We start from the raw sequence: 18351 nt of genomic DNA, 5'->3' as shown, positions 1-18351 counted from the left end.
CTCACGGCCCTGTGAAGAAGTGCAGCTGGAAGGAGGCCCACTTGGATGGCTCCGAAAAACACTTGTTGTAGGGGGGACACCAACCTGGTACTAAGGAGGGAGGGAGAAGAACAAGGGAGAGAGGGGGCATGAACTTGGGACAAAGAAGGGAGGGGGAGGTAGCATGTTGGGTCATGAGAGGGGCACGATCTTAGGAAAAAGGCTGCAAGGAAGGAAGGATGGAGGAAGCATGAATTTGAGGCATAGGATGAAGGGAGGAAAAGATGCTGAAGTGGGGGAAGGAATAGAATGAAAGATTATGTTTCTTACCTCTGCTAATCTTCCTTCTTATAGATCTCCTCTGGAGGCTGAACTTGTGGGTAGTGCATCTATTCCAGCCTTGGCTGCAGAAAAAAATAAGATTAGCAGAGGTAAGAAACCTAATCTTTCATTCTTGTACAATTCCTCTGGAGGCTGAACTAGCAGGACGTATCAAAGCAGTTCCAAATCTCCGCCAATGAGCCCGCCGCCAAATAGAAGGGCCAAAGGCCGCATCACCCATAGCTGCCACATCAAGCTGGTAAAATTGGAATTGACTTGATAGAAAAATAAATCTCCAGACAATAAAGGTAAAAAAAAGAAAATTTATTGACTGAAATATGGTAGCTTTGGGAAATGTATATAGCAGATGTCTTTGTATTGTGTTCAATAGAAAAGGAAATGCATTTCTGGTTTTATTTCTCCAGTGTTTAAGTACTTGCTGAGGCTGGTAGGGATCCCTAAGCACTGCCAGCTGAGGACCTCCTCCATAAGTGGCCAGAACTTCCCTCCACCAAGCATAGCAGTCGCTGGCAGCATCCCTGAGCCACTGAGGTGCCAGCATCTGACTCAAGAATGCTGCTACTTGCCAAGCTTGGCAAAAGGGACCCCCAACCACTTTCAGAGGAAGTCCTTAACCAACATAGATTGAGGGTCCTCATCAGCTGAAGTACTTATATTTTATATTTACATCAGATGCTGTAGCAGAGACCCATTTACAAAGTATGAATTCTTCCTAATATTTCCAATAATGTCTTTGCTTATTTGTAAATGAGTCTTATCAGAGCCTTTGCTTCAGTAGCATAATTAAATGAAATAACTACTTCTGAAGATTATGAGGATGGCCGGGAATGGAATAGATTACTTGCGGGGACAGGTTGGATGTCTGTCCCCATGCAACTCTCTACTCTAAACCTCACAGAGGAGATTATTTTAAAAAAAATAGCAAGCTGAAAAAAAGCTTCTTACATCTGCTGTGATTTGGAAGAACATGATCATCATAGTGCAAAAATGCAATCAAATGAACCACTCCATCTAAAGCACATTATAAAAATTACCTTCTTAAACACTTCTGTACAAAAAGAAATGCTAATTTGGATGCATAAATGTGCTCTTATAAAATTAGGTAATTAGATGTAGTGCAAGCCAGCACCCACTTGGACACTAGGCATGGGCAGGGCAGGGAGGGTTATACATGATATCGTATATCTTAAAACATACTCCCCAGCAGGCATAACATTTGTGCCTCCAGTCTAGGCACAGTTTCCACAGGAGTTGTATTTTATAAAGACACAGGCAAAGAATAGGCGCTTAGGTTAGTATCTATAAACTGTGGTTTACATCACTTTATGCAACATGGAATAGAAAGTAAGATTGTGTCTGCACCCATGCCCAAGCTATTCCTCAAAGACAGCAGAACCTGGAGAAAAGCAGACACTAGGTAACAGGTGGTAGAGGCCAGCCAAAATCTTAAAAACCAGAAATACAGAGCAAGTTTTTCAAATGTGATTTATAAATTGCAAAACATGATGTGTTCCAAAGGAGGTGCCTCAAGCAATCGCAGATAAGCTTAAAATGGCTTTTTATTTCTTTTTAAAGAACCAGGAGCACCAGTCCTGAGCAGTTTGAAAAGCGGAATGGCTCAGCAACACACAGTTCTGACCTGTGCTGTATTAAAGTAGAAGTTTTAAGCAGCAACTATGAATCAGTGTCCAGCAGCAATTTTGATCTCATTCTCCGATCATGTCTTACATCTGTTCATACGAACCTCTGTTGATTTCCAAAACATAAACCTTATTTTTAAAAAAAGCTTTTGAAGTAGATCAAAGTGTTTTCCATAATAGTGATTTAGGGAGTATCAAAACAAAATCACACAAAGACAACATGGAAAAGTGCTGAACCACTTAAGACAACAAAAAGAAGTGAATCTTGCTTGAGCATTTCCCATTTCTTTCCCATATATTCTTTTTTATTCTTCTTCTGGCGTTCTTAAGGCAACTTAAGGTAATGTCACCCCCACTGAAAGCCTATGCGTTCTTCTGGGGCACTTTGAGTGTGACCTAAAATAAAACACAAAAAGGACAAGTACATTTAGAGGCAAAGACCCACAAAAGAAGATATAACAAGATAGCAGACCAACCAAAAAACAAAAACACACTGTATTCGTTTTGGAACTTTTAAATTTTCCTTTTTTTTTTTTTTTTTTTTTAATTTCTTTAGTCATTTTTTCTTACTACAAGTGTATCAGAAAAATACATATAATCTTATAAACACACACTTGATTTTCCTTCATGAATACTTTAAGTACAATATATCATATTTATATTCATATTTTTATAATGTTTTAGATAATGTAAATTATTTAATATGTATGACAAATATAAATAAAATTTAAAAAAAAAAACAAGCCCTCCCTTCCTATTTCAGAAAATCTAACCTAATACTTCAAAAATTTTACTGGTAGACTGTTCCACAATGTTGGGTCAGCTATTGGAAAATTTAAAAAAGTGTTAACTTTTAAATTTTCCAATAGCTGACCCAACATTGTGGAACAGTCTACCAGTAAAATTAATAATAATAATAACTTTATTTTTTCTATACCGCCACAATCTTGCGACTTCTAGGCGGTTCACAGTGAAGAGAGCTGGACAATCAGCAAATTACAGATTACAAATAGGGAAGATGTCACTGAGCAGTCAGTGATTACAGAGTACAATTAGTGAGAAACATAATAACATGTTACAAAATTACTCAAAATGGACTTAACTCTTTTTTTTTTAAAGGACAATTGAAAATGCATATTTTTGTAAAGCATTTGGGCCCCCTTTTCTCAAGATGCATTAAGAGGTTGTTTTTTGTTTGTTTTTTTAAATCGCAGGTCGCTGTGGTAAAAGCTTCGACGCTCATAGAATTCCTATGTGTGTCAGAGCTTTTACGAACAGCAATCTGCGATAAAAAAAACTCTTAATGCAGCTCGATAAAAGGGGGCCTTGATGAACTGTGCTGTACTGAGAGAAAAATAAAAGGTTAAAATTTCTTAATTATGGTCAATTATTGGCTTTCTATATTTTTGTAAAGTGTTCGATATACCTCGTTTGTTAATGTTATAATCTGCCTAGAAAACTAAAGGATAATTCAGAATATACATTTTTTTAAAAATAAATCAATCATAAAAACCTGGCTAGGTTTTGTTAATTAGGCTACATCAGGGGTGAAAGTACACTGTTAATAATCATGTGATTAAAAGCACAAATCAGCACTGTTCAAAATTAAAATTTAACATCTGCATACATATCAATAACTCCTTTTGTAATCCGCCTTGAACTGCAAGGTAATGGCGGAACAGAAATCACTAATGTAATGTAATTTAATATCAAGAGGAAGGGAAACAGCCAGGTTGGTCGCATTTGTTGTTGACCTTGCATTTTCTTTTGAATGAAATATGATTTTGGTTAAAATATAAAGCTCTGTTTTAGATTCAGTTTTACCAAATTTTGATAACTGAAAAGTGGAAGGAATAAACTGGTCGTCTGCCATCCACTTGGTATATATAAGGTTGCAAAATTTGATTTCGAACAGTGCCATTTGGTGCTTTTAATTGAGATTGTGTGTATATTTTAGTTTTTCTGATTGATAATTTGTATTTGTCATTTTAATCATGTTATACATGTGTGTGTTCTCTCACACTATAATCAGTTTAAATTGTTTAACCATTAAATTATTAAATACTTTAAATAATTTGGTTGTGGGTCTGAGCACTACACAAGTGCCAAGTGAATAAACACAGCAAAAGGTTGCCGATGTGACCATCACAGCACTCACTGTCCCATACCGCCAGCTAATGTAAATAACATACTTCTTAATGTATCTTCTAAATGGTGAAAATCCATGGTTTGATTGTGGTTTGTTAGCTCTCCTGGTAGTGGTGGTTATGAAAAGCATCCCCTGATGAAGCATTATTAGAAGAAACTCGAATCAGGGGGTGGGGGTTGACTCAAGAGGAACAACGTTGAGGAGTCACAAGCACAGTTAACACTCACAAGGGTTTGCTGAAGCATTTGGTGCTGCCGCCATGGATTTTCAGATATGTTTCACCATTTAGAAGACAAGTTAAAAAGTACAGTGGAACCTTGGTTTGCGAGCATAATTCGTTCCAGAAGCATACTCCTAAACCAAAGTGCTCGTATATCAAAGTGAGTTTCCCCATAGAAAGTAAGGGAAACTCACTTGATTCGTTCCACAAACCCCACCCCCTCTGCCCCCCAGCGCTACTCTCTTCCACCCTACTCCACCCCAAAAAGACCCCCCAATTCCAAGGCCACTGGCGAGCTTCCACCCCACCCCTGAGAACCGGCATTGCACCCCCCCTCCCCAAACCCTTACCGTGATCTACCACCAGCACGCAGCACCAATCCACAGGACATGCCGGTAGATCCTGCCTCTTGCCTGGGCCTTGAGCATCTGCGCATGCTCAAGGCCTTCTGGCTCCCGCTCTCTCAGAGATTCTGGGAGCCAGAAGGCCTTGAGCATGCGCAGATACTCAAGGCCCAGCCCAGCAGAGATCAGCGGCAAGAGGCAGGATCTTCCAGCAGCGGCACGTCCTGTGGTTTGGTGCTGCATGCTGATACCAGATCGCGGTAAGGGTTTGCGTTTGGGCAGGCGGGCAATGCTGGTTGTCGGGGGTGGGGGGCTCGCAAAATCGAGTCAACGCTCGGTTTGTGAGGCATGATTTGCTCGAGTGTTTTGCTCGTCTTGTAAAACACTCGCAAACCGTGTTACTCGCAAACTGAGGTTTGAATGTATATCATTTACATTAGCTTGGCAGCGTGGGACAGTGAGTGCTGCGATAGTCCCATTGGCAACCTTTACTGTGTTTATTCACTTGGCACTTTGGTTGTGGGTCTGAGCAATACACATTATTATTTAAAATATTTAATAATTTTATGGTTGAACAGTTTAAACTGATTATAGTGTGAGTTTATATGTATCACAGACGTTACTGATATAATTCCGTGACTAGTAAGTTCATAGATGTATGTGCGCCATATGTGCATATAAATAAAACTGATGAAACAAGCACACGGATCAGATTTGTTTAACTGTGTACTTACACTCCAATGTAACCTGGTAGGCGAAATACAGCCATGTTAGGTGTGTTATGGATTTATTCATTTTAGAACTTTTTATCAAAGTATATATCAAACCAAAAAAAATTCTCTTGTTTTATCTAACACAAATCCAGGCATGAAATTACATAAATAACACAAAAGCATTTTGTTCATTTTTCTGGACGAGAACTAGTGCTAGTGTGCTAGAAAACACTGCTACCACAAGTGGAAAATCTAAATCTGCTTCCCTATCCTAGGTAATTCCTCAGTGGAACATCTGGAGATCACAAACCCACAGTGGTCAACTAATGCTTGCAGGGGCAGCAAAATACATTTTTCTTTACTTTCTTCCCCACCTTTCATCTTCAGTATGTCTCTCTATCTCTACTGTCCTACTGCCGTGAGGCGTTTATTCCCTTACCTCACTGCCCCCCCCCCCCCCCCCCAGGGCGCTATCATCTGCATAAGAGGCATTGTGCTGCCGGTGAAGGAGCCTTGAACATCTGCCCATGCTAAAGGCTGGCTGGGTCTCATCGCTTCAAATTCCTGTTTTGGAGATGACGGAAGCCAACCAGCTGGTCATGAGCATGCGCAGAAGCTTAAGATCCCATGCCAAGCTAGCTGACAATATTCCCTGCAGATGATGTAGTAGTTACCCTGATAAGAGTAAACTAAACTAAACTAAACCTTGGGTTTATATACCGCACCATCTCCACGAATGCGGAGCTCGGCACGGTTTACAGGAAGAAAGATGAGAGAGGAACTACAGTGGAGAGATTAAAGAGTTAGGTGTAAAGGGGGAAGGTGAGAGGCCTAAGAGGGGGGAAGTGTTACAGTTTTGAGAATAGCCAGGTTTTTAGGTGTTTGCGTAAGTAAGTAAGTAAGTGAGTAAGGTAAGGAAATAAACAAACAAAGGCAAGAAATGCTTGGCATTAACAATGGCTCATTAGTAGAGGAATACTCACAGTTTTTATTTCTGTATACGCCTCCAAGCCATACTCCCCAAGTTCACGTCCGTTGCCAGAAGCCTTGTATCCACCAAAGGGAGCCTGAGCTCCAAACACATTGTAACAGTTTATCCTGTAACGGAAGGTTCAGTAGAGGCTGGGATTACAATCCTCTGAATAATCCGAAATTAAATCTCCCAATCTTCCCTCCCTTTTACCCTTCAAATCCTACAGTCCTCATTATCTCTAGCCACTGCAGTGCCCCGAGGAGATAGCGGATGTTGTGGATGGGCCATTTGGCCTTTATCTGCCGTCATGTTGCTATGTCTAAAAGCTACACAGATGAACTCTATGTAGAAAAAGGACGGAACCCAATTAAAGCAAAACTTAAACGATCTCATTGCTGGAGTAAGCTTTGACAGCAGCTTCAGAAGTTGGTAAAGCAAGACCAACGCTAAGCAGCAATCTATGGTCTGGGTCCAGTAAATGGCAAAGACATACAAGGATCAAGGCTAAAGGCGGCTTCAACACCAACTCCAGTAGTTGGGAAATAGGGGCTGGTGCTGGGCAAATTCTTACCATCTGTACCACATTACTGGCAGAGAGAAATTGGGGTTCATCATGAAGTGGAATCTATACAGAATGCCAGATACAACTCTGACTATCTAGTTGGGCAGACTGGATGGACAGTGCATGTGTTTATCTGCAGATATAGTTACCCCTACACCCACAACATGGGGAAATGGCTATTGATGATCTAATCACAGCATTCATCTCCTAAGAGGATTTTCAAACCCAGTATACAAAACTACAAGTATCAGCATGCCTGTCTGGAGACTCCATGGGTGTTAACGCTACATATGCCAATTAGTGTATTCCCCCTCATCCACCACTACCTGGAGCTTCCCATCTATGCCACAAATCCTTATTCCTGCCCACAGGTTTATAACATGCATTACTGGTGTTAGCAGAGGAACAGCAGACTCCATAAGTGAATTTACATTTGACATTTGTGTGCACACCCCCCACCACCACTATGTTTACAAGGCCTCACGTTCCCATTGGGGGGGGGGAACCCCCCCCCCCCCACACACTACATTGAAAACACCCAAACAGCAAAAATGGAAAGGAGAATGGGAGTTTTCAGTGTACATGGGGGGCCAACCCCCCCCCCCAACGGGAGTGCAAGGCTTGTAAATGTAGTGGGGCATTCCCACACACACACACACCCTCACCACGCTAATGGAAAGGCTTAAAAGTGGCTGTGTGCATATGTCCTGCATACAAATGTCGCCACACCAAAGTCTGGCATGCTTTTGACGGGTCACCATTCACAGTGTTCCCTCTAAGCGGGCGGGTGTTGTGAGCAAACTTTTTTCACTGTGAGCTAAAAATATCGGGCGCCAGCAAGTTATGAGCCAAATAAATATGTTGCTTTCTACCACAGAACTTCCTTACGTTTGTATGGAATCTATCCCCTTTCAACTTTAGAGAGTGCCCTCTCGTTCTCCCTGCCTTAGCTACTAAGTCTATTCCCTTCAGTACCTTGAATGTTTCTATCATGTCCCCTCTCAATCTCCTCTGCTCAAGGGAGAAGAGGCCCAGTTTCTCTAATCTTTCGCTGTACGGCAACTCCTCCAGCCCCTTAACCATTTTAGTTGCTCTTCTCTGGATCCTTTCGAGTAGTACCGTGTCCTTCTTAAAGTACCAGTGCTGGACGCAGTACTCCAGGTGAGGGCGTACCATGGCCCGGTACAGCAGCATGATAACCTTCTCTGTCTCTTCAGTCCAGCATCTGCCCCTTCCATTCACTGTCTGTCTTTCCCTGCCATCTCTCCTCCTGCCCCCCCCCACCCCCCAATTTGGTCTAGCATCCATCATCTTCCTTCTGTTCCCCTCATGGTCTGGCATCTCTATCCTTCCCTCCCCCCTGTGGTTTTTAGCATATCTCTCTTCTCATTTCCTCCACTCAGATCTGATCATTCTCTGCTCTCTCTTCCCTTTTCTTCTCTGGTCTTCCTTCTCTATTTTCTGCCTCCATCTAAATTAAATTCTTTCTTACTATTTAGTCCCGTTTCCCTCTTTTCACTGTGTCTACACACAGCTTGTCACCCCTTTCCCTCACCCCTCCATTATCTTACTATTTTCTTCCCCCTTTATTTATCTCCTCCTTCCATCCAGTATGTGTTCTTTCCCCACTTCCATTCAGCATCTGCTCTCCCTTCTCAACTGACATCCATCTGCCTTCTGCTCTCTCTCCCTTCTTCTCACTTCCATCATCTGTCCCCTTCTCTCTCTCTCTCCTCTCCTCCATTCCATCATCTGCCCCTTCTCTCTCTCTCTCTCTCTCCCCCCCCCAACTTCCATCATCTGCCCCCTTCCCCTCACCTTTGTGGGTCACTTTCTTTCCCCTGAGGGTGGCTCATGTCACAGGGGAAGCTTTGGCCGAGCAGAACCGCTTGATTGACAGTGGAACTTACTTGATTGATGTCGATGCTGGGGCCCGTTGCCGTTTGAAGGAAAAAAAAAAAGGTGGAAAAAAGGAACCTGTAAAGGCGAGAGGAAGGGAAACCTCCAGGACAGCTGCTTTTTGCCCTCCTTCAGCGGCCCAAGAGTTCAGACCAGCAGCGGCAGCTCTGTATGCTTTTAACTTCGGCACAGAGCTGCCCCTAATCAATAGTTTAGCGCGGTTTCATGAGGCAGCCTCGGGGCCTTTGATAGCCGGCCCGCTTCGATGATGCGATGTGGGCCGGCCTAGCAAAGGCCCCAAGGCTGCCTTATGAAACCGCGCTAAACTATTGATTAGGGGCAGCTCTGTGCCGAAGTTAAAAGCATACACAGCTGCCGCTGCTGGTCTGGAGGTGCGGAGACAAGGCAGGAGGCAAACGCGGTGGAAGGCAGGAGTCCCGGCGAAGGCAGGAGTCCCGGCACAGCGAAGTTGCAAGTCAGCTGACGCCGGCCTTTCGTTGCGGCGGGGACCGAATCCTTCGCGGACCGGCAAGATTTTGTTTGCGGACCGGCGGTTGAAGAACTGTGCTCTACACTGTGTGCGCTGTGACGAGAAACTTGTGCGCTGCGAGGTAATATTTTGTGCGCCAGCGCACCCCAGCGCAGCTTAGCGGGAACACTGGTCACCAATATATTACATACCCCCAGGGTCATGTGTTGGCAACATCCTCAGAAATGCATATAAATTACTTTATACTCTCTGAACTATACTGTGAAATATTATGTGGTACAATGGGAATAGTCTTGTGAAATAATGTTTGCGTATCATTCATTCCTTTAATGCAATTAAGATTAAAATTCCTTACCAGACAGTTCCAGCCCTCAGTGCCTGCGATATATAGTTTGCTTTATCAATGTCTTTGGTGAAGACAGCAGCTGCAAGGCCATATTTACTGTCATTCGCTTTCTCGATGACTTCTTCGATGGATTTGAATTTCAGAATCTGCATCACTGGCCCAAATATCTGTAATCAGTTAAAACGAGACTTAGAAGAGGGCAAAGAGTCAGAAACCTATGGGCCAGCCCACAGGCCCAAAGGCAAATTTTGTTTGGCTTCCTTGAGGCTTTCAGAAGCTGAAACCTTCTGCAGCCTTTGAAGAACTGAAAGATCAGTATATTAGAACAAAAACATAAAAAGCAGCTTAGCAGGCTGAAAAACAAAATTAAGAAATTACAAAACAGCGACTCGGGGCAAAGATTGGAGGCAGAGGGGAAACAGTGGCTTTGGGTAAAACAGCTGGTGCTTTTACTGTTTATGAAGGAGATGAAGTGAATTTTAAATAGAAAGTCAACAACTTTAGGATTTAGCAGGTTTCAAGAATAGTTTCTCCTTCATACACACACAACACATCCTGTGCGTCTCAGTAAAAAAGGTACCTACATCCCTGCGGTGCTGAATGGGAAGGGAAAGGTCCTGCAAAGGAAATAGCTGCAGATTATATTGCATTTGCCTCCAGTGCTATAAAGAGTCTCATCTGATATTCTGAATTTTGGCTGAAGCCCCCTATAAATCCTGCCAGGCTTTCTTGTACCTCCTCTCGTGCTATGGTCATGTCATCCTTCACATCGCCAAATATTGTGGGCTGGATGAAGTATCCCCGGTCAGCGGCAGAACTGCCACCACACATCAATTTGGCTCCTTCCCGCTTACCACTGTTGATGTAGCCCAAGATCTTCTCAAACTGAACCTTATCAACCTAAAACAATAAAAATTATTATTTTCTCCACATGTTTTCAGAATAAAAGACCACCTAGACCAGGGGCGGGCAACTCCGGTCCTCGAGGGCTGGAATCCAGTTGGGTTTTCAGGATTTCCCCCAGTGAATATGCATGAGATCTATTTGCATGCACTGCTTTCAATGCATATTCATTGGAGAAATCCTCCCTCCAAACAGAACAACCCCCCCCCCAAAAAAAAACCAAAAAAAAACCAAACAAAACTAAAAACTTCTTAGAAAAGGATTTCATTCCTTCTAAAATAAAAGCAAAATAATTTGGTTGCAACTAGAATAAATGTTTATTCTGAATTCTGCAGTTCCAGGTGATTTTCTTCCCTTAGAGTTTGGCCATGCCAGATGAATACTTCTTGTTGATGAAGGTTTTTTTTGCTTTAACAAATTTATCGATCTGGTCTCTACTGGGTGGTAACAGCTATGTACACATAACTTAGGGCAGGCACCATTTGAACTAATTACTCTCTTCAAAGCTCTTAGATACAGAGAAGGTTATACTGAGGCACCACAGGAACTTCCTGTGGTTTCAGTGTAACCATCTGTGTATCTTAAGAACTGTGAAGAGTAATTAAGTATAAACTTCTTTGATTCTCTTCCTTAAAATTCAAACCAGGGCTAGTATTCTGGGACCCAAGTCCTCATTTTCAACTATCCAGGGAGTTTATCCCCCCTTTCTGATGACTGACCTTAGCCAGGAACTTCCCCTAGGTGTCGCTATTCAGCAATGGCTGGTATGCCCCCATCTCCCTAGGGCTTGAATGTAGTGGTGCTTCTGCAGCAGTCTCAGCTCAAGCCAGCCTGGAGAGCAAAATCCTGGCCCTCCATATAGCTATGCACAAATGCTCGTCACTAAATTCACTGCATTGGCTGAACCCAACCTACTTCTAATCACTCGATTAGCTTTAGTCTAAAATTTCTATTTAAAAAAAAAAATCCACAAAAGCAAGAAACCAAATGGCATAGAATGCAACTTTGTATAGTACAGAAACCTGCCCATCATGTTTGCTTTATAATCACATTAACAAATACCTAAAAAAATGCCTAACCCCCCCCCCCACTTAATCCAGGTGTACATACCCACCCCCATCCACCTATTCCTCTCCATATCATCACTCAATTAGCTTAAATAGTAATCCACAAAAAGCTTTAAGAAACACATCTCCCCAAATCCAAAACACTAAGTTTAATTTCCAAACTGAATTTAAATTCCTAGGTCAGCATTTCCCCCTCAAGTTCAACCACATCTAATCCACTAATCCTTTCACCTCCAATTTTTGTGTTTTAGCTCTGCTGTTGCAGCAATAGTCAATGACGGGAATGTTATCAAGTTCATCACTCTTCCACCATCCCCTTTACTAAGTCCAATAGCGCAGGCCAACGCGTTAAACGCTTTGACACCCATAGGGCTTGAATGGACGTTGGAGCATTTGCTGAGTGGCACTCGCTCCAGCGGCTCAGTAAAAGGGGCCTTAATGAGAAATCTTTTTCTCCAACAGGCACATAATCAATTTCTGCTTAGCTCAGATGGTGCCCTCTCACTTTCGTTCAGTATTTGAAGCATAAAAAGATCACCTGCGAGATCGTTTTCAGCCTTGTATTAATGTCAAAGGGTGCACGGGGGAAGGGAGGAGACGCACTGTGATTAAACAGAAGGAGCACAACAATGTTTTGTATATACTTACCTGAGGTCCTTGCTCTGTCTTGAAGTCAAACGGGTTACCCACAATTCTAGTCTTTGCTTTTTCAACGCTCCTCTCCAGGAACTCCGGATAAATGTCTTCCTGTACATAGGTGCGAGAACCTGCACAGCAGCACTGGCCTTGGTTGAAGAACAAGGCAAGGTGGGATTGCTCAACCGCCCAGCCCACTAAAAAGAACGGGAGGGAAAAACCCAAACTTTTCAAAATGCTACCTCCAAGGGAAAATAAATATGTTCACATAGGATCCTGCAGAGCTCATCAGTTAAAAAGAACCATTTCTTATGTCCATGTCATTCTGCTAGATCTATGCCTGAAAGGCACCTGAACAAAATTTTTTTTAATTAAAACCAAATTAAAAAAAAAAAAAAAAAAAAAAGCAAACGCCTGCATATAGTCTATGTAAACCGCTTTGATTGTACCCACAGAAAGGCAGTATTTATCAATCCATGACCCCTTTATAATAAGGAAAATATATCTTTATCCAAACAGTTTAAATAAGTTTCAAAAAGACACCCCCCACCACACACTTTTTTTCTCTTATGAGCTGGTATGAAATCCATCTTTGTACGAGAGATTATATTTTCACAGGAGCTTAAAGATTACCATAGTAGAGTAATTACTGATACCAATGAGTTTCAGCTTGGGAGCACATCCCTGGAGGATCCTTGTATATCACAAAGTGATCTCCTGCCCTCCAGGCCAGATACAATCGATTATATCAAATTTTTACAAACATAACCATCTCCCTGCATCTGCTTTTATATGTTTCTGAATTTGATTGGTTGTGGGGTTGTCAGGACAAGTTTTCAGTACATCTCATGAAAATTCATTGTGGAATTTATATAGAACTCCCCCCCCCCTTCCATATTCACAGGTTTAGGATTCAATGATTTAGCTGCTCGAGTCTCTAACACCCTGCCTCCCTCCCACCTCCTGAATTCCTCCACAGCTTAGCTTTTAAAGCCCTAGTGGTCTAGTGGTGAAGCAGGCCAGGAGTGATCTTCCTACTCTCCAGCCCTGTGCAGATCCACTTTCAAAAAATGGCTGCCTCAAGTGCCCATGTCGGTCTTGTGAGTTCACGCAGTCTGTGGAAGGCTCACAATTAAAAACAAACAAACACTTAGTTGACGTGGGATTTTAACCAGGGTCCCTTGGTTTAAACTCCAATGCACTAACCACTGGGCTACCCCTCTCCACTGCTTGAATGTCTGTGTGGCCAATTTTCTAAAAATGATGCCAAAGAGACATCCCTAACCCTGGGTTTTTGGGTTTGTTTGTTTTTTTGCGGTTTATAAGTTGGACATTTCATTTTAAAAGAAAATGGCTATTCATTTTGGACAATCTCGGCAAAAACATGTCTACTCGCATCCCATTTTCAAACAGAAAATGGGAACTTTTTCCTGTTTGAAACTGGCTGCGACATTTATGAGCAGAACATACAAATTCTTACTTACGACTTTTTGAAAACACCCCTCTACGTACCTAGGTTCATTACTTTTGCATTTTTATTTACATTATGGGGGGGAAGCTTCATGGGAAAGGACATTTTTGCCAGAAACTATCCATGCAAAATAGAAGGTGTCAATATTGGCAGGTACTCTCATATAGGCCCCATTTTACTAAGCCACATCAGAGGTTTTTACTTTGGCCCAGGGCACTAAATGCTCCAATGCACATATGAAGTCTATGAGCATCGGCGTATTTAGTGCTCCGGGCCGTAGTTAAAAACCTCTTTATCATGCTTAGCAAAATGGGAAGGGGGGGGGGAATAGATAACTGATAAGGTAAAAAGCATATGTACTTTTAGATGAAAATCATAAAGGGAGAACTCGTAGGCTTTTTAAAGCTGCCTGCAGTTCTACCAACCAGCTTCTGCCCAGTATATAAATTTTTCCATCCTGTGATCTCTACTGTTTGACAATTTTTTCCTCCACAACAGGAGGAATACAAATAATAATAAAAAAAAAAAAAAGGAGCAGCATAAAATTCTGTGGTAGAATGGGAGATAGAGGCACGATGCTGGTGTAAGTGAACTCTTACAATCTGCATCAGACATGATGATATTTGGACTCTTTCCACCAAGCTCCAGGGTCACTTTTTTCAGGTTACTGCTCCCCGCAGCCTGCTGGATGAGATGGCCAACCTGTAATAGAAGAGGGAAACCTTCAGTGCCCAAGCCAAGCTTTCCATTTCCCAAGATTATATACAAAAGCACCAAGAGATTTTTACAGACAGGAAATGACGATAAGAGGTTTGCTTTGTCTGCCATTTACTTTTTTTGTGCAGTTTCAGAAGTAGATTAACAAGCAGCTAATATCCGAACTTCTTAAGAACCTGGTTTCTGCTCTTGGTTTCCCCACAGAAAACAATACCATTTTAAGGGCACCTTGTGAGGGGACAGAGATAAGACTTCCCATATGCCAGAAAATTTATATGCTACAAGTGAAAAGGATTCCTCTCTCTATCTTTTGGGGCGTCAGACATGCCAATTGTTCGCCTCAATTTTTGGTGGTACAACAGTCTTAATGGCTATGGCTGTGGCTTCTTCATTCGCCCACTTGCTGAAAATTTTTAACGGTTTTTTTGTTGTTTTTTAAATTTTTATATATAAAGTGCTTTATGTTTTCATAAATAATTATAATGAAATAACTTATCTTAAAAAGCGTTGTTTCCTTAGTAAGATCGGGTCAGGGACCTATCAAATCGACATGTTTCGCCGTAAGGCTTTTTCAAGATTAAGTCCCCTGCACAAATGAAAGAAGACAATATCACTCATGTCCCCATATCTTTAATACATTCATACTTTTAGCTTTAAGGGAACCATATAGTAAATATACAACGATATGCTCACCCTTTTTTTTCTTTTTTCATCTGACCATCCCGATGCTCAAGTTTTTTGATCTAACCAAGATGGCCGCTGCGTCTTTTGGTCAGGTATAAGTACCACCCCTGTTCTATGACGTCACTCCTTAGGACACCGAATCGGGAAGCATACATTATAGTAAAGTACTCCATTCAACCTCTTGGTTTAAGCCCCCTGGCTCCACTGTATCCAAGCTATAAATCCATTTCTGTTCCAGCCAATTTAACCTGCGTTTGTAATTTCCACTCTCCCACCCAACTTTTATATGGGCTATAATACGCAATCTTATATCTGTGCTGTCATGACCATAAGTTTCCCAGTGCTGGACTAAAGGGGCCTCCATTATTTTATTCAATATCCTTGACTTATGTTCATTGAGTCTGACATTCATCTGGCGGCTTGTTCTGCCCACATATATTAAATCGCACGGACACAGAATGATGTATACAACATTCTGTGTCTTACATGTGGTGTTTGTGCTAGCCTTGATACAAGTATGTCTATGCGGGGGCTGCCACTCCAGCCCTTCAATTGTGCTCTTGCACCATTGACATTTCTGACATTTTTGATGGCCATGAATAGTTTGTATTTCACTTTCCTCTATGTAGTATCGGTGACGTGCCAAACATTCTCCTATATTTTTCCCACGATGATAGGTAATTATGGGGAATTCTTCAAAGACATTCGGAACCGTTTTCAGAACATGCCAATATTTCTTCATACTGCTGATGATATAATTTGATCCCGTAAAAAAAGGCAACACACACACCATTCTAAAATTTTTCTCTTCCAGATTTATCACCTTTTCTTCCCCTTCCTCCTGGGTATGAGATGGCGGTTGTAGCAATAATATTTACTATTTGTATTTACTATATGGTTCCCTTAAAGCTAAAAGTATGAATGTATTAAAGATATGGGGACAGGAGTGATATTGTCTTCTTTCATTTGTGCAGGGGACTTAATCTTGAAAAAGCCTTACAGCGAAACATGTCGATTTGACAGGTCCCTGACCCGATCTTACTAAGGAAACAACGCTTTTTAAGATAAGTTATTTCATTATAATTATTTATGAAAACATAAAGCATAAAGCACTTTATATATAAAAATTTAAAGAACAAAAAAACGTTAAAAATTTTCAGCAAGTGGGCAAATGAAGAAGCCACAGCCATAGCCATTAAGACTGTTGTACCGCCAAAAATTGAGGCAAACAATTGGCATGTCTGACGCCCCAAAAGATAGAGAGAGGAATCCTTTTGATATTGAAAATACATTGACTAAACGATATTAGGTATACTACACAGGTCAATGTAAAGGCGATTGACTGATATATTTACTTTTACAAGTGAAAAGGAAACACACATACAGTGTTCCCCCGGTTGTTCGCGGTCGGCAGTTCGTGGTCCCGGTCATTCGCGGTATTTTCCAACTGTGAACCGCCGACAAGGAGAGGGCAATGGGAGAGGCAGGAGAGAGCAGACGGAGCACTGGTGAGTGCAGGAAATCACTCGCTATATGCTACGACCACCTCTTCTTGCACTAAGTCGGGCCTTATCCAATCAGGAGCTGCTTTGACACGCAACTCCTGATTGGTAAGGCCCGACTTAGTGCAGGAAGAGGCGGTCGGAGCATACAGCGAGTGATTTCCTGCATTCGCCGGTGCTCTAGCTGCTCTCTCCTGCCTCTCGCGTTGCCCTCTCCAATCCCCCCCCATAAAAAAACGTATGTGCGGTTTTTCAAGATTCACGGGGGTTCTTGGAATGGAACCCCCGCAAATATTGGGGGGAGTACTGTAATGCAATTCCTGCTTGTGGGATGCAAAAACAAACACACCCAGGCTCCTGCCTTTCCAGTTTTTCTAATGAGGGCTGCTGTCTTACCTCGGTGGAGCCCGTGAATGCAACTTTATCCACATCCATGTGGGAAGCAATGGCTGCTCCTGCAGTAGGCCCCATTCCAGGGATGATATTCACAACACCTGGTGGAAATCCAGCCTGTAGGTAGGTGTAAATTAATAAGTTCATTTGTGAAAAACTGTGCCCATAAGCAGTACCGTGTTTCCCCGAAAATAAGACAGTGTCTTATTAATTTTAGGCCCCAAAAAGGCACTAGGTCTTATTTCCGGGGTATGTACATGATCATCTCTCCCTTCCTCTCCTTCATCCCAATTCTTCCTCTTTCCTTTCTCTCCCCCATATGTGCAGCATCTTTCCTCCCCTCCCTCGTGCAGCAGGACCTTTGCCCAGCTTCTATCCTCCCCTCCCTCCCATCCCTTGTGCAGCAGGACCCTTGAGCAAGCACCCCCTCCCACCCGAGCACCCGCAACGCTGCCGAATCCCCATCCTTCCCTCCCTCCCATCGGAACTCCGCCGTGAGCCCTACTTAGCTACCTAAGCAGCGTCGGGCCAGCAGCACTCTAACAGGCTGCTTCGGCCTTGTCTGCCTGTGATCTCTGCCATATTACTGATGACATCATTGTGGCAAAGTTCACGGGCGGACAAGGCCGAAGCAGCCTGTTAGAGTGCTGCTGGCCTGACGCTGCTTAGTGAGCCAAGTAGGGCTCTGATGGGAGGGAGGGAAGGATGGGGATTCGGCTGCATGGCGGGTGCTTGGGGGGGGGGAGGGGGAGCTCACTCAAGGGGCCTGCTGCACAAGGGATGGGAGAGAAGGAAGGGAAACTGCTGGCAAATCCCGGGATTAGGGCTTATTTTCAGGGAAACACAGTATTTGTAACGGTACATGAAACCACACAGGTGCTATACTATTCATTCTTCAAGCTCTCACCTCGTTGATAAGACTGGCCACATAAAGAGCAGTCAGGGGAGTTTGTTCTGCCACTTTCATCACAACCACATTGCCTGTGGCCAAAGCTGGACCAAGCTTCCAAGCTTGCATCAGCAGAGGGAAATTCCACTGCAAGGCAATTAAAAAAAAAAAAAAAAAGTACCCCGCTCCCGTTAATGCAAACCAATGAAAAATGATTCAAGTCTCACATTTAGGACAATTTTCAAACTGATTTACACAAGTAGTGTTTTAGTTGCATTAAACAGGCTATCTAAAATGACTCTCTCTTGATGTGGCTTAAGTGCATGCACGCTATAATCTATGCACATACTTTCAGTTGCATCAAAAGGAAGCACATTTGGCTTGATGGGGGGAGGGGGGAGATTAGATTACGTTTCCGACTCTGCTGCAGTT

General features: G+C 42.7%; 1 protein-coding gene across 1 annotated transcript in view; it reads right to left on the bottom strand.

The window, feature by feature from the left end:
* Positions 1-611: 611 nt before the first annotated feature.
* The window catches only part of ALDH2 (aldehyde dehydrogenase 2 family member), a 60120-nt gene continuing 42380 nt past the window's right edge, over positions 612-18351 (bottom strand). Inside the window, exons 6-13 of the mRNA XM_033954914.1 lie at positions 17938-18066; positions 17034-17147; positions 14334-14436; positions 12276-12460; positions 10393-10557; positions 9667-9824; positions 6371-6485; positions 612-2357 (exon numbers count right to left, since the gene is read on the bottom strand). Coding sequence (XP_033810805.1) covers positions 2325-2357; positions 6371-6485; positions 9667-9824; positions 10393-10557; positions 12276-12460; positions 14334-14436; positions 17034-17147; positions 17938-18066 — 1002 coding nt within the window. The 3' untranslated portion in view covers positions 612-2324. The remainder of the gene's footprint in view (positions 2358-6370; positions 6486-9666; positions 9825-10392; positions 10558-12275; positions 12461-14333; positions 14437-17033; positions 17148-17937; positions 18067-18351) is intronic.

The sequence above is a fragment of the Geotrypetes seraphini genome, chromosome 8, assembly GCF_902459505.1.
Source record: "Geotrypetes seraphini chromosome 8, aGeoSer1.1, whole genome shotgun sequence".
In the NCBI taxonomy this organism is placed as follows: Eukaryota; Metazoa; Chordata; class Amphibia; order Gymnophiona; family Dermophiidae; genus Geotrypetes; species Geotrypetes seraphini.
Note: the sequence above shows the minus strand (reverse complement) of the source record. Positions and strands in the feature narration are given on the sequence as shown.